General features: G+C 32.6%; 3 protein-coding genes across 3 annotated transcripts; 1 reads left to right on the top strand and 2 right to left on the bottom strand.

Annotated features, from left to right (window-relative positions):
* Positions 1-254: 254 nt before the first annotated feature.
* LOC145599228 (dolichol-phosphate mannose synthase subunit 2) lies at positions 255-1,685 on the bottom strand. Its single transcript, XM_081655631.1, has 3 exons — positions 1,474-1,685; positions 659-802; positions 255-568 (listed from the first exon to the last, which is right to left on the bottom strand). The coding sequence occupies exons 2-3, from the start codon at positions 746-748 to the stop codon at positions 416-418; spliced, it is 243 nt and encodes an 80-aa protein (XP_081511757.1). The 5' UTR covers positions 749-802; positions 1,474-1,685; the 3' UTR covers positions 255-415.
* Positions 1,686-3,023: 1,338 nt separating this feature from the next.
* On the bottom strand, positions 3,024-6,956 carry LOC145599278 (uncharacterized). The gene is made up of 2 exons (XM_081655676.1): positions 6,701-6,956; positions 3,024-3,694 (listed from the first exon to the last, which is right to left on the bottom strand). Exons 1-2 carry the CDS (start codon positions 6,829-6,831, stop codon positions 3,223-3,225), a joined length of 603 nt encoding a protein of 200 aa, XP_081511802.1. The 5' UTR covers positions 6,832-6,956; the 3' UTR covers positions 3,024-3,222.
* A 2,638-nt stretch (positions 6,957-9,594) lies between these two features.
* Positions 9,595-10,898, top strand: LOC145598506 (uncharacterized). Its single transcript, XM_081654870.1, has 3 exons — positions 9,595-9,967; positions 10,065-10,109; positions 10,194-10,898. Exons 1-3 carry the CDS (start codon positions 9,712-9,714, stop codon positions 10,343-10,345), a joined length of 453 nt encoding a protein of 150 aa, XP_081510996.1. The 5' UTR covers positions 9,595-9,711; the 3' UTR covers positions 10,346-10,898.
* Positions 10,899-14,771: the final 3,873 nt, after the last annotated feature.

Genomic DNA, 14,771 nt, shown 5'->3' on the forward strand with positions numbered 1-14,771 from the left:
ACAGTTACTTCCTTTGTTATCTTGCCATTCCATCATGTTTTTTAACAGAAAAATATAATAGCAAGTAACAATCTCGAAAAACAATGCCTTTCATCATCTACTCAATGGTCTCAATATAGGAAGTATGTAGTAATTTGCATGGCAATGAAAATTTCCAACAGAAAAGCAACTGAAAGCCTGAAGCCATGTATCCTACAAGGCTACAAGTAAAATTTGACGATGACAAAATGCAGAGGCAAAAGAAATTTTTGAACAAAATTTATAACACTGCTAATAGATATCAAAGGCTGTTCCCGTATACATACACTCATGAAAATAGTATCATAAAGGCTGTGCTTAAAGTCTTACAAGAAGATTATAAACAACCTTCACGAAAAATTTGAAAGCAAAAGAAAAATATTGAAGGCAAATGAGATTAAGCCTTCTTCTTTTTGGATTTCAACATTACAGATCCAATGAAGACGCTGAGAAAACAAAGAAGTGTTACACCAGCAAGAACAGGGATGATTATCGCATACTCCTGAGGTAAGAAATACTGGTGGATGAAGTGGTCGCTGTCAACAAATGGCTGCAATGATCGATGAAGAATTTTGTTATACTCCATATCATATAAGCTCATACAGACTAAATATGCAAAATTAATCAAATTTGAACTTACCAGAATAATAACCCAGAAAGTATAGTAGGTGAATATTGATAAGCTGATACAACACAACAGAAAACCAACAGCCCTGTCTGCCAGCTCCATCAGTATATGCTCCTCAGTTGCAGCAATTATCTTCTGTAAACTGTGTAGTGATCACTTGTTTCACAAAAGAAAATGAGCAGAAAGGTTAATTACACACACTAACATTGTCCGATTCATCCAATCCTAATCCTCCACTTCCAAATACAGAAGATAATCCGTGTAATGTGAGAGCGAATGTCATTCAAATTACAGGAGACATGTGAAGAAGAAACTGAATCAACTACAAAATTGAAAATACACGAAGCAAAAAACCACATACACACCATATAGGCGTTTTAATAAACAAAGATGTCATAACTTAAACGCTACTAGTCTCAACTCTCAAAAACCCAATAATTAATACACACCATCATACATGTAAAAATTGTATATACGGAATCAACCCTATAAAAACCAAATTTGATTTGATTTGCGATGTAAATTCAAAGTCTCCAATTAAGATCAATCGAAAGCACATTCAAGATTTAAATTACAGAACTAGATCGAAATAGGGGAAATTGAGAGTAAGCCCCTGCAATTAAAAATTGCAATCCAATTTTGATTTTCTTATTTTATTTTTCATAGAACTAAAATCCCTTAATTTTCGTCAATCATAAAGATAGTAAAAGAAATTAGGAAACTTCAGTATTAAATTACAGAATTAGATCGAATTGTCAAGGATTGCATACAATTGATAATTGAAGATAAAATTAGGGTTTTAGAGGAGAGAGAAAGAGAGACGATACCAATTAAGGGTAAAACTTTGATCCGTCGGAGATAAACGCTAGTCGCCGGCAGTCGACAACACGCCGTTAAGACCGTAGTTATGTTATCTTATATGTAGATTTATTTGTTTAGAACTTAGGAGTTAGGATAGATAAAAATTGTGACGGTAGTTAACCCATTTGAATTAGAATTAGGATTACATTCCTATCTCAAGTTTGTTTCCATAAATAATACGGTTTAGTAGAGTATTATAAATATTGACCCAAATATTGAGTTTTCTCACTCTGAATTTGTTAAACCAATATTTTTCTTTTCTTACATACCTTTTCATTAGTTGAGAAGAGTATTTTCAATTAGCTTCTAATATCATCAATTGCAATAATGTTGATATCAATTAAGCTTTTTGGAAAAGAGTTTTTTGCAGAAGGAGATGGTAATGACAACGTCAACATCAACCCTGAAGAATCATGTAGTAGAAATAGTAGTAATGCTAGTATTATTACTAATAATTATCTTGTACTACTTGAAGATAATCAGCTAAAGAGAGATCGTTCTTCGGAACAAGGCCATAATAAGTCATCAAAGAAGCAAAAAAATAATGACAACGTGAATAAGGTTATCAGCCCTAAAGAAGCAGCTAGTAGTAGTAATGCTGCTAATACTAATAATTCTCTTATTATACGTCAAGAAAATCAAGAAAGGGTACGAAAGCGAGGTCGTTCTTTGGAACAAGGCCATAAAAAGTCACCAAAGAAGCAAAAAAATCCAGGGCCAAGCAAAGAAGAAAAGAAAAAGGCAAAATTTAAACCACCGAATCTTCCAAGTGAACTCGTAGAGAAAGCAATGAGTATGGGAGGTGGTCGCGGTGAGGTGCCTAAGCTTGTAATGCAAAAATACATTACTAGCTCGGATGTGGAACCACAACAAAATCGATTATTGATGTCCAAGACTGCCATGCGTGAGCATAATAATAATGGACTTGTTTTAACCGATCAAGAAGAGAAAGAATTGAACAAAGGCGGCGATATTAGGGTGACTTTAATATTGCAAAACAAAGAAGAGATAGAGCTATATCTATCAAAGAGGCCAAAGAATCAGCCTGTTCATAAGAAGAAGAACCTGGTGCTGCAAAGTTGTTGGATGAATGTGAAAAACAAAATTGATCTTAAACGAGGTGATGTTGGTCAGTTATGGTCGTTTAGGTTTGGACAAGAAAGAAAGATTGGCTTTGTTTTCCTCAAAGTATTTGACGACAATAATCAACGTAACAATGCACTTACTTTAGCTTAATTAGCTATTGATATTCTTCTATTAGAGGGTAAGACTTAGAATTAAAGAGGGAGGGTTGTTAAATGCAAACTAATTAATGTTGCTATTGCTATTGCTATTGCTATTGCTATTGCTATTCTTTTATTAGTAACATCAAGGCTAAGATTTATAATTTTAATAGGTTGTACTCTTTATGATAATAAGCATGTTTTCATTGTTTAAATTTGCTTTTGTTTCATACTTTCATATCCTTTTTTATTCACAACGGAATCATGCAAGATTCTGAGACAGAATAGAGGAAATTGAATTAGATGTTAACACCACCTACTTACAGTAATTTTCTGAGACAGCGTTTTGCTGGGATAAAAACAATTAACAAACAGGGTAAAAAAAAAAAAAAAGTTTCTATCTCTAACTTGATGACATTGGCCACAAGATGTCCAACATACTTCAGTAGATTATCAACAGAGAACAGGAAGAATAAAGGCTGATCAAACAGGCTAACGCTGTTGCATCCACAGCCTGATATCCTCTCTAATGACCCTTCCATATCCCAGACTTCTACTGCTTGGTGCCAACAGTTGAGGGCCACTGAGGAAAAGTTGCCTGTACTGGGAGCCAACGGACTTCGGATGCCGTGCCATTATTGTGATGGAGGGAAAAGCTGTAGACCATGTAGGTCTAGTAGCAGAAAACAGATGCCTACCAGAACCCTTTTCAGAGCTCCTGGTGCTGAATTTCTGGGTGTTGCCATCATTTTTCTGGTGATAGTCCGATTGCTTTGTCATGGTAGTGCCTTGGTTGTGATTTCCTGGAGGCAACTCATGGGGTGCACCACGGATATTGGCAGATGGTTTCATCTTGTCGAGCCATCTGAGGATCCAGTTCCCAACATTTCGACCTACTTGTATGTCTCTATCTTGAATGTTCCGATGAACCCTTAGTGCTACATCAAATACAGCTCGCGTTCGTCTGAAAAAAACACAATAATTAAGAATTATTACAACCAAGTTAGCAGCACATAAGTGACATCACCCTAGACTTCAGTAATACGAGTACTATTTATAAAGTAGCCTGGCAGGGAAAAATCTTCAAACTTAATCTAACAAAAGGCACTCTCAAAAACTTCTACTGGGTAATCCTCCCCAATTCTTCATTTACCAACAGCCCACTTAAAATCTTAGGAAAAACTTGAAGACACCCTTCAACTTCAGCAAAATAACCCATTTATCAACATTATTTGCTTGACATACTATTGTGCCAATTTTACTAGCGCAGTATGATGAGTTTTGAGATATTATTAGCACCAAATGAGCAAAAGAAAATCCCAAGAAAACTGAATCTATAGAAGAATAAACAAGAGCACATTAATAGTACCAACATGATCTTAGTTCTAACAAAATTGTTTCCTCAAAGTAGACAGTAGAGGATTAATTTGGCAATGATCTAGGGTAACCAAAAGCTCCTTTTGTCCACAAATTATGTTGATAACAATATGGCATTTTAAATAAAGGAAATGTTGCCTGCACTTGTTTCTTTATTTCAAGATCATAAGATAAGAAATAATGACCAAGATAAGAAATAATGACCCATAACATGGAGTCATATTCCAAAGTGAGCCTCAATGAGATATTGAAGCTATGACAAGTTCTTCACAAATAAATAGACTAGACCAAACTACAGCACCCTAAATGAAATCCACTCAGGTACATATTCCATTTAGCAATGATCAACCCTATTGTTTTTCAACTTGAATGAGCAACCAGAGGAAGAAAATTCCTAAAAGACAGAATATAAGAAGAAGCAAATCACTAACTGGTTAACATTCTCTAGACTCTGGTTGCAAGTACTAATTACATAGTCTGTCAAGGAAAGAATAGAAATATGACATAATTTGTAGAGCTATGGCAAGTAAAATGTAGACTGGTTGCAACTAGCAACCAGCAAATGAAAAAAGTAAGGAATGAGGAAATTTTTTTAAGCTAGCAGCGTCTTATGATAAAGGTACAAAGATGATGATCTTTGATGGAAAATTGGGACAAAGGACTCAGCATACCTCTACCAGCAAGACAGATTCTCGGTCTGAAGGGAACGTAAAGGGTCTTTCAGCAGGCTTTTTATCCATATATAGCATTATCTCAATATTCTTACATGCTCATAGCAGTACTTATCTAGATTTAAGATATCAGAGATGCAGCCCAGAGTGGTTATCATAAATGTTATCATTTTGTTGACAGAGAAGTAATTCAAGCATATATGTCTCATTAGGAGTATACATATCTCCATTAGCTCCCTAAGCATCAAGGACAAACATGCTAAAACACCAAAGCCACAAGGACTTGATGTGGATTCCAACAACAACAAATCTCCTAAGGCTCCAATGACTTAGAAAATACATACGTATGGTTTTACATAGCAGAGATATCTCTTGCTATGCCTGCTCTGCCGCAGTTTGCAGCAAGCAATGAAATATCAAACAGCACGTAATCATGCACCAAAATACACTCATATTGCAATTGGTGAATAGCAAATCCAGTGCAAAACCCAGGGCTGTGCAACATATAATTCAAGTCTTGCTATTTTAATTACTAAAGACAAAATATCAGCAATACAGCATCAAAGTAAGCTAATTTTGGCATTTTAAACATTTTCTTACCCTCTAGTCCTCTATGTGAATCCCACTATTGATTGTTTACTTCAAATAGAGGGTGAAACCAACTTCAAAGGTATCGGGACCAAGATCTCATTGTCTTATTGTTAGACAATATTATGTAAATAATATTGGATGTATATTTAGCATAATGTAATTATGTAAACTAGGTTAAGTATGTAACCTATATATATTGTGAATAATAATACTCAGCCTCCTAAGGGAGAATTCCACAATTCTACATGGTATCAGAGTATTATTATTCACAATATATATAGGTTACATACTTAACCTAGTTTACATAATTACATTATGCTAAATATACATCCAATATTATTTACATAATATTGTCTAACACTTATGATTTACAATACTGCTGATGACCAAAGGTGCAGTAGGTCCATAATGCAAATTGCATAAACTTGTCTATCAACCTCCCTCCTTCTCTTTAGCCTTAAAAGACCAGCGTTCCGAGAACTAGAGAAATAGATGAGTTTCAAACACTTCCTAAAAATCCCTGTAACCAATTTCCTAACCTAACCAACTTCATTCATCTAATGCTTTTTTTTTTTTACTTTCTTCATCTCATGACTCATGAGATACATGTACCATGTCCTTCCCGTCCAACGGGGACCCAAACTTCATTTTGCTCAAGGGTTCTTAATTAATTGCAATTTGCAAAGGATTGATCCTTACAGTTACCATGAATGTATTAGCTCCAACACACTAGTTGATAAATCACTTCACTATTTGGACTATATATACTCAATCTAGAACTAATCTATTTCAAATTGCAGCATTGATAGCCAACATTATAACAAATGTTGCAAAGTTTCTACATGAGAATTGTTTGCAAATCGGCGAATCCGTCATTAGGTTTATGATTTCATACACTATTTAACCTTTAACCTTATTACTGTGCATGTTCTTGACACAATCAATGGTCCAAATAGCTAAGCAAATAAGCATACCAAACAAACAAACTAAAAGAAAACAAATATAAAGTTAAAATTAAACTAGAGAATATTCTTTTATTCATCACTCGTTAACAAGTAACCTTGAGCATATTCTAAATCAAACCCAAATTGCAACCACCGCCTAATTAACCTCCTGAAATAGCTACAATGAACCCTAAAACTTCTGCTAAAATCCTAAATCATCAACATTCAACACAAATTCTCAAAAAATAAAAAATCAATCAACATTACAACAGTATAACAGCAAATTATCACAAATTTCACAAATTATAATGTCTTATGATCACATTTTGTCAATAGAAATCAACAAACATAAGAATAAAGTATAGAAATGAAGAAAAAGAAAGAAACCTTTGAGCAAAATTACGAATCTTAAGATGTTTATGCGAAATAAGACGACGTTGAATCTTCAAAGCAAGTCTATAAGTTCGTTTCAATCCCAAGAAATAGGCCGTCGCTAATGTTATCTCCCATAACACCATTTCTGATTTTTTGTTTATCTTTCTTCTCAAGTTTTCTGGGTTGATCGAAGAACAAGAGTAGCAAGTTACAAGATCGTCAAAAGTACCGCCAGAAATTTCTTACTATTTTTGTTTTTTTTTTTTTGTTTTTCAGAAAAATTGGAGGCGCAGTTGGTTTTTATATGGTCTGAACTCTGAAAAATGGAGGTCTTGGTCTTGTTATTTTGGATTATAAAATTACTATATTTTGTTAGGCCTAATTGGGCTGGTACTGTATAAATGGATTGGGCTTTTAAGTATCATTGGCTCTTATAATATTTTTTGATCATGATAACATGATTTATTGGGTTATACTTCTTGATATCCATATACAGTATTGTCACTTGCTTGATATTAACTCATTATTCATTGTTGGATAATGGATATGTTAGTTGGATGATTCACACCAAAATTAAACTCGTTATGTAGTTATAGACTTACAGATTCATTGATCCTCTAGTCCAAGTTCTAACATAGTAGTAGTAACATCTAAAGAGTGATGAAGAAAGATGAGGCATTCTTCCAAACGAATAAAAATGGGGGGGACTATAAGTTATTAGACTTATGAATTGTTGAAATTTTATGTGTTGGGTCACTGTGAAATGAACTCGTTTAATACTTGAATCTAAATATTGGTTATAATACGAGTATCATTTCTGAGTATGTTTCTCTTGCCACAAGTTCTTCCTTATCTACAAAGATAACAAAAAAAGATCCTCTAATAAGTTATGATGACAAAAGAAACTAGTGATCTACAATCTGAGTGATGAATCAATTCAAAAAAATTAAAAGTTAAGAGAAATGTTGAAAAAGGTTAGCAACCCATTGAGATTGAAGCTAGCAATACTCATGTAGTCATGTGTAAAACGGAGCATACACTTATTTGTCAAGACAATTCATACTTTTTCAAGTCCTTTTAATATATTTTGATGAATTTTGAATAGTATATTTAAGAAAATTTGCCAAAACATATGTTTAAATGCCTTCTACTATTTAATTTTCTCTCAAATTTCTCATCTAATATCTTCCCTCTGAAATTTGTAATGACTAGACTTCACTAATTAGAGTTTAACCGACTACTTCAAGCTTTGCATATGAGTTATACAGCAAACTTTACGTTACTATAAGAGTGAAAGTTGTTTGGCCTAAAATATGTATAGAAAAGATTAAATCTCACATTTTTTGTATCAGCCTCAAAACTATATTCATTACACTACTTGTAGTTGAAATCTACCAACTAACGTTAAAAACGCTTAATTAATCTAATTCGCAATTCCTAATCAATAATTGAGCTTTAGACAATTGTTGCATTTCACTCTCTCATAGACTACGTACACAAGCTCCAACCATTCATAAAATGAAACGTAAAAGTGTAAAACGTTCATAACCATTGATAACTACATAAAGTAAACACTCTCATCACACACTTCCAACGGTCACCTTCATCCTCAAAGTTAAACAAACCGAAGAGCCAACGGTCACCGACGGTTCGGATAAATATGGGCTGACCACAAACCAACTTACTTTACCTCCACTTAACCTATATATCTTATGTTGGGCCTACCATGGCATTTTACTACCTAAAGTCACATGCAAATTGCAATTATCACAAACGATATAAAAAAAAGGCCTCTAATATCCTCCCTTCTACGACAAGCTTTAGGGCCCGCCAATCAAATGCCCTAATCCCTATTTCCACTTTTACTGTCTTTAATTTTGACTTTTTTACCAATTACTCCTGTAATTTACCATAAGTTAATTGAAATTACTTTACATAATCTTAGGACAATTTCATAATCACCTCAATTGATTCTTACCAAAATCTTAATTATTGATCATATTTGTAAGGATGTGATATATAGATAATAATCTTTGCTCAATTATGTTAAGAAATAATGTGTATGTCATAATAAAGATATATATCCATGAAATTATATTTTATACCTATTTTATACCTATGAAAAAATATTCTTAATACATTCTCTATCAATTACGCATTACTAATTTTTACAACAACACACATACATAACATTAGTGTCATATTTAGCTAATAAAGTACACTATCTAAGGCCCTGTTTGATTCACCTTAATTTTGCTGAACTGAAATTATTTTTACTGAACTGAACTTATTTTTACTGAACTGAAATTATTTTTACTGAAATTAAATTATTTTTACTGAACTGAAATTATTTTTACTGATTTTCTATTATAATTCTTCTTTAAGAAAACTGAATTTTACTGAACTGAAATTATTTTTACTGAACTGAAATTAATTTTACTGAACTGAACTTATTTTTACTGTACTGAAATTATTTTTACTTAATATTATTTTTTTTAAGGTGAAAAGAACAGGGCCTAACACATTTTTTGAGCTTATTTTATTGTGGGTGAATGTACAATGTTTGAAGCTTTGAGCTTATCAAAATAAATCAAAGATAAGATTTTGTTCGGTTCAATTTGTTAACGTATTTGAGCTATTTTTGTCTAAACATATCCTTTTGCGTGCGATTTTATGAAATTACTCGAGCAAATTTTTCAAAACATGTCTGAATTCCTTTTATCTTAGATAAGTCAAAATTAGATGATCAAAATAATTATAATTTAATTACAATTGAAGATTGCTATTTTATGCCAATAATTTCGCATATATTTTAAAAATGAAATTATATTAAACTATGAAGTGGAAAGTGGAAAAAACCAAAAAGAAATGAATTTTGCGCTCTAAATAATGCGCTCCCCCAACAAAAACCTCGACTGAGACTCTCTCAGACTATTACCATCTCTCACACACTCTCTCTCTCTCTCTCCAGCTATTCTCTTTCTCTCTCTTCCCTCTCTCCTCTCTTTCTCTCTCCTCTAAACATGCAGCGACAATCGTTAGGCTCTCCTGGCAGAGGAGCAATATTATCCAAAGACGACGCCGCTTCAATTTCCGATGACCTTAAACGACGCGAATCTATTCCGTCCTCACTTTCCGGCGATGACGACGACGAAATCAAGCCGGAGAGACCTCTCCGATGTCATTCTCAACCGGAGAAATTTGTTCATCTTATTCCTATCCTCATTCTTCTCTGCTTCTTCATCTTATATCTCTCCTCTCACGATCCTTCTACTAAAGGTAAATTCAATCTCATCCTTAATTATTCTTCAATTATTTTTCAATTGAACTATTGAAATTGACATTTTCGTCGTTTTTTTTTGGTGTTCTGTTGCAGAGTTGGCTCAGTTTAATCTGTTCAATCAACCAGAGAAATTTATTGGTAAAAATGCTGACGGACTTCAAATATTCTCTTTGTATAAATTTTGATATATAGATGAATTAATTGATTGTTGATTATCTGTAGATTCGACCGACATTGACGACATTGGAAGAGCTGATAATAAATTCAAAGGAAACGGCGTATTTGCGATAAGAAGCTTGCGGAATTTGCAAGAGGAAGTTGAAGATGACGACATTCCGAAATTACGTTCTCATCGGAAACTCGGCGATTTTTAGTCGCACGTGTGAAGAAGGAACCTAGCTCATCGTCAGTATTTCGCTCGTATACACAACACGGTAGAAAATTCGCCGATTTTAATTAATTTAATTTAATTTAATTTTCAATTATTTGTTCCTTTTTATTCCAGAAAAAAAAAAAAAAAAAAAAAAAAATTGAAGCACAATGTAATTTGATACTACTGGATATATAGGCAGTATTTCTGTACAAATAAAATTCGTCCTTGGTTTTCAATAAAAATATCTACCGACAAAAAAAAAAAAAAAAAAAAAAGGCTAAAATGCGCAAGAGAGGAGGCGCAGTGTAGATAATTGTGCGCCGGGAGATGAGTGGTTGGAGTCCAGCTGGGGAGATGAAGCCGTTACTCTGATGACCTCACCTTGGAGTGCGGTTAATGAGTTGGAGTTTGGGTCTGCCAACCTGGAAAGTAATTTTATCTTTTTATACGGATTTCAAGTACGGAGTAATTTTTTATTTTACAGCATCTATTTGGCCCTTGCCACTTTGCCAGCCTTGTAGTGCTTATAATTCCAATCCAATTTACTTGTCTCATTTTCCACTTTTTACGGTCGTTTATACTTTATATAGGGGAAGAACTTGATTTTTTAGAGTTGGCTTTAGAGATAAGTAGCTTGATGTCGCTAAAGGGTGGTCTCATCGAATGCAGAAAACTCTTGTTGGAAGACTTACCCACCATAAGCCATGTGTGCAATCCGAGTCGGATCCGGATGTAGTCGGTGAATCAGATGGGGCAAACTAAAAAAAAAAACGTTTACATTATTTATATGATCCGTACCTAACTTTGATCGTATATTTACAGCTCGATACTGTTAAAAAAAAAAAAAAAATAGAAGTTGTTGTCATTGAAGTGGGTGGATTGTCTTAATTTATCGTGTAGTAAAACTGTGTTGACACAATATACTTTAAATTGGTATTGTAATTTTAAGGAAAGAGAAAAGGGGAACATAACTCACAGAGGTAGGGATTCTGGAGGAAATCATGTGTCCTCCCTAAAAATGAAAAAGGGGCAGAGCAAATAAAGTGAAAGTGATGTGATTTAATTAACAGTAGGTGAACACTTAATTTTACACTCTGATATTTGTTCAAATATGGGTTGGGAGTATATTGCATGGTGGAGATGTTACACTTGAAAAACTATCCCAAATTACATTGGCATTTATTGGTGTATTGTCTTTAAAATTAGGTGAATGATTAATTTTGGTACTCCGTAATAAATTGTTGGTGTTAATTCTGGACTCTGGTAAAGTGGTAAGATGGTTTAACTTTTGCTTTGATCTTAACTATTACCATTAGTTTGTTCTTATGTAAATTATTTACATGATTTATACAGTAATAACCTATATTAAGTAGTGTCGGTTATCTACATATTTGGCCTATTTCAATTGCTCCTTTTTTGTTCCCCTGTTACTCTCCTTCATGTATTCCTAATCGTTCATTTCATAATGAACAACCATATTAAATCATAAAGATTCTAAAGAAAATTGAGAGAATCCTATTACATTCAACTTGAACTAATCAACTTATAATACGAGTAGTACATAAGAGTTTCATCGATTTAACAACAAAAAAATTTACTCTTTTTTTTTTTTTTACCTCGTTTAAATGATATACTTGTAATATAAAGCCTAACCATCTATATGTAAGTCTATATCATGAACTTGTAAAATTCTTTCAATCATTTTCTCAAGGTGAAAATGGGTGAAACTGTGCATTCAACTTTGACAATGATTCCTTTATGGCTTTATCTGTTTCTTTTTGTGACATCCAATTAATGAAAAAAGAATGGAAGCAAAAGATTGATGAAATCATTATGGCTAATTATATACATGTATATAATAAAACACAGTACAGATGGATGATGAAATTATCAATCAAGATAAATAATTAAAAACTTAGCGACTAAGTAGTTCACAAGCCACCCAAGTGTCTTAATGCTCAACCCTTTAGAAGTACGTGTATTATTTGATGAATACTTTTGTGGGACCCATTTTACTGTTCACTCACACTTTTCTTTCATTTTCTTGTCTCACTGGTCTTGTTGTTCTTGCCCATTGTTTTCTTTGCATAATTGCTCTTATCTTCATTACTTAATTTAATTTTATATATCTAAGGTATCATCAATCTATAGATTATATTCTTCTTGCTTAATTATTCATATTCTTCTGTCTTCTTCTCAAAAAGAAAAGTCTTCTTCATTCTAGTAACTACCTTGCACTTTAGCTAGTAGGACACATAGTATGTAGTTATATTCATCGGATTAGGAACTATTTCTAACGCACCTATTGTGAGAATACGATTTGCGATTAAAATGTTGAATATATTTCTCTTATCGACCTTACATATGTCACTCTTTGAATTATCATCAACCTACATATGTCATTTTGAATTAGAAACTCTCAATATTTTTCAAATAGCGGACCCTTAATTATTTTTTTTGAATAATTAAGTGGACCCTTAATATTGTGCAATGTGCATGCTAGTATAAATATTTCTGTTGTACGATTATATTACGGAATTATGAGTTTTGATGATTATAAATTCCAACCGACACTATTGATATCTATTTTAGGACCAATTGTTTAGGGTAGAAATGTAGAATTCTAAATTAATACTCGTATTGTATGCGCAAAGATAAGCACGGAATCATATACAAATACATGGCGCAATACTGATGTACAAATACATGCCTTTAATTAGTCATGTGGCTCATGGGACATGCAGCTTACGCAATTCTTATTAAGTCACTGACCTCACTGCAGTACAGTACCATACCACTACCTGCCATTAATTAAAATGAAAATATTACAGTACTATTAATTGTTCTTTATTACTCATACTCTTTTTTATCGAGTTTAACTTTTTACCATATTTAATATGGAGTTGCGATTAGTTAAAGTTGTAAGCAGATTGACAGTCGACATGTTATGCTCAACTTAATTCCACTTACTCCGTATTTTAGAAAAAAATAAGTTCATACATAATTAATTTTTACGTACGTAGTATTAAGAGTTAAGACAACTTACAAGAAACATAATTTCATATAACAAGCTACTCGTGTTCATTTTCAATCTTTAATGTTATAAATTTAGATAAGTGAAAAGCGAATAAACGCGAATCACCCATTCACCCGAACTAATAAGGAGTATTGAGCTAAATGAAGGTTGATACAACATTTATCATTAACTTAAAATGCAAGTGTCAAATGTAACATTTATTGTCACTAACTCATTACTAGCTCTCTCTCAACGTTTTCAGCACGGTACGGGGACAATGTCAATAGTGTTTGGAATCTTCTGTAACAAACTACTTCTACCATCATTGTTTATTAATTACACATTGTCAATTTGTTTATAAACAATGCTTAATTATTTGCACTTTTTTTATCAATAAATTATTACTGAATTCGTGGAAGTAGTAGTAATTTTATATTCCTGCGTTGGCCACGACAACAGGACGAATTTTACTGCTACTTGCCTACTTTGCAGTTAAAAATAGTAATTTGGCATTAAAAGAGGTGACTTTACTGATGGATTTCATGGAAATACTCCGTAATTCGTATATACCTTGCATTTCTTTTTCTAGGTGCAGTACTAATTTGTTTGTATTTGATGTATTAATATTATACGAGTATTAATAGTTTAGTGTGATTAATCTAAGCATGATTGAGAATATAGTAGTACTACATACTTAAACAAATAGCCCACACCATTTTTTAGATTCATAGTTAGTAAAATAATTATTAAAATAGACGTAACTAATAAGAAACGGAGAAAGTATCAACTTGTGTACACATGTAATACTAGTATTTGGTCTGTTAACATTGAAGAATTACCAATTTGAGTGTTTTGACTTATAAATGAAAGTGAGTTCATATGTGATCAATAGGAGTACGTATGTAAAGACTAATTTTTATGATCAATAGAAGAAGTTGGAACATACTTGTACACCAACAAACCAATTTATTTATTTAGGCAGACTATGATGACTGAATCTAAACACTTGCAAGAATGATTCTTTTTCTTCTAGAATCTCAAACGTTCAGATCTTGTTGAATATAGAAGTATGATGAAAGGAATGATTCAAAGATTTCAACCGATTTAACAATAGAAATTGCCGAAGATAATAAGTACAAATTGCATCCTTAAATTCATAAATAATCTATAATTAGTCGTGATGACAAATTATAGATTCTATAGTTATATTAATATTATACTCGGAACTGTATAGACACTTCTTATTTCCATTTTAATTTTGGAAAAATTTACAAAATAATCCGAAAGCATGGATTATAACTTCCTTTATTATGGAGTACTCCGTACTATAATATTTCAACATGAATTATGCTCCCTAAAACACATTTAAAATCTTGATTATCTTCATTTTTTAAAAAGAATAGATGATATA

Source organism: Chenopodium album, chromosome 20, assembly GCF_948465745.1.
Source record: "Chenopodium album chromosome 20, dcCheAlbu1.1, whole genome shotgun sequence".
Taxonomy (NCBI): Eukaryota; Viridiplantae; Streptophyta; class Magnoliopsida; order Caryophyllales; family Amaranthaceae; genus Chenopodium; species Chenopodium album.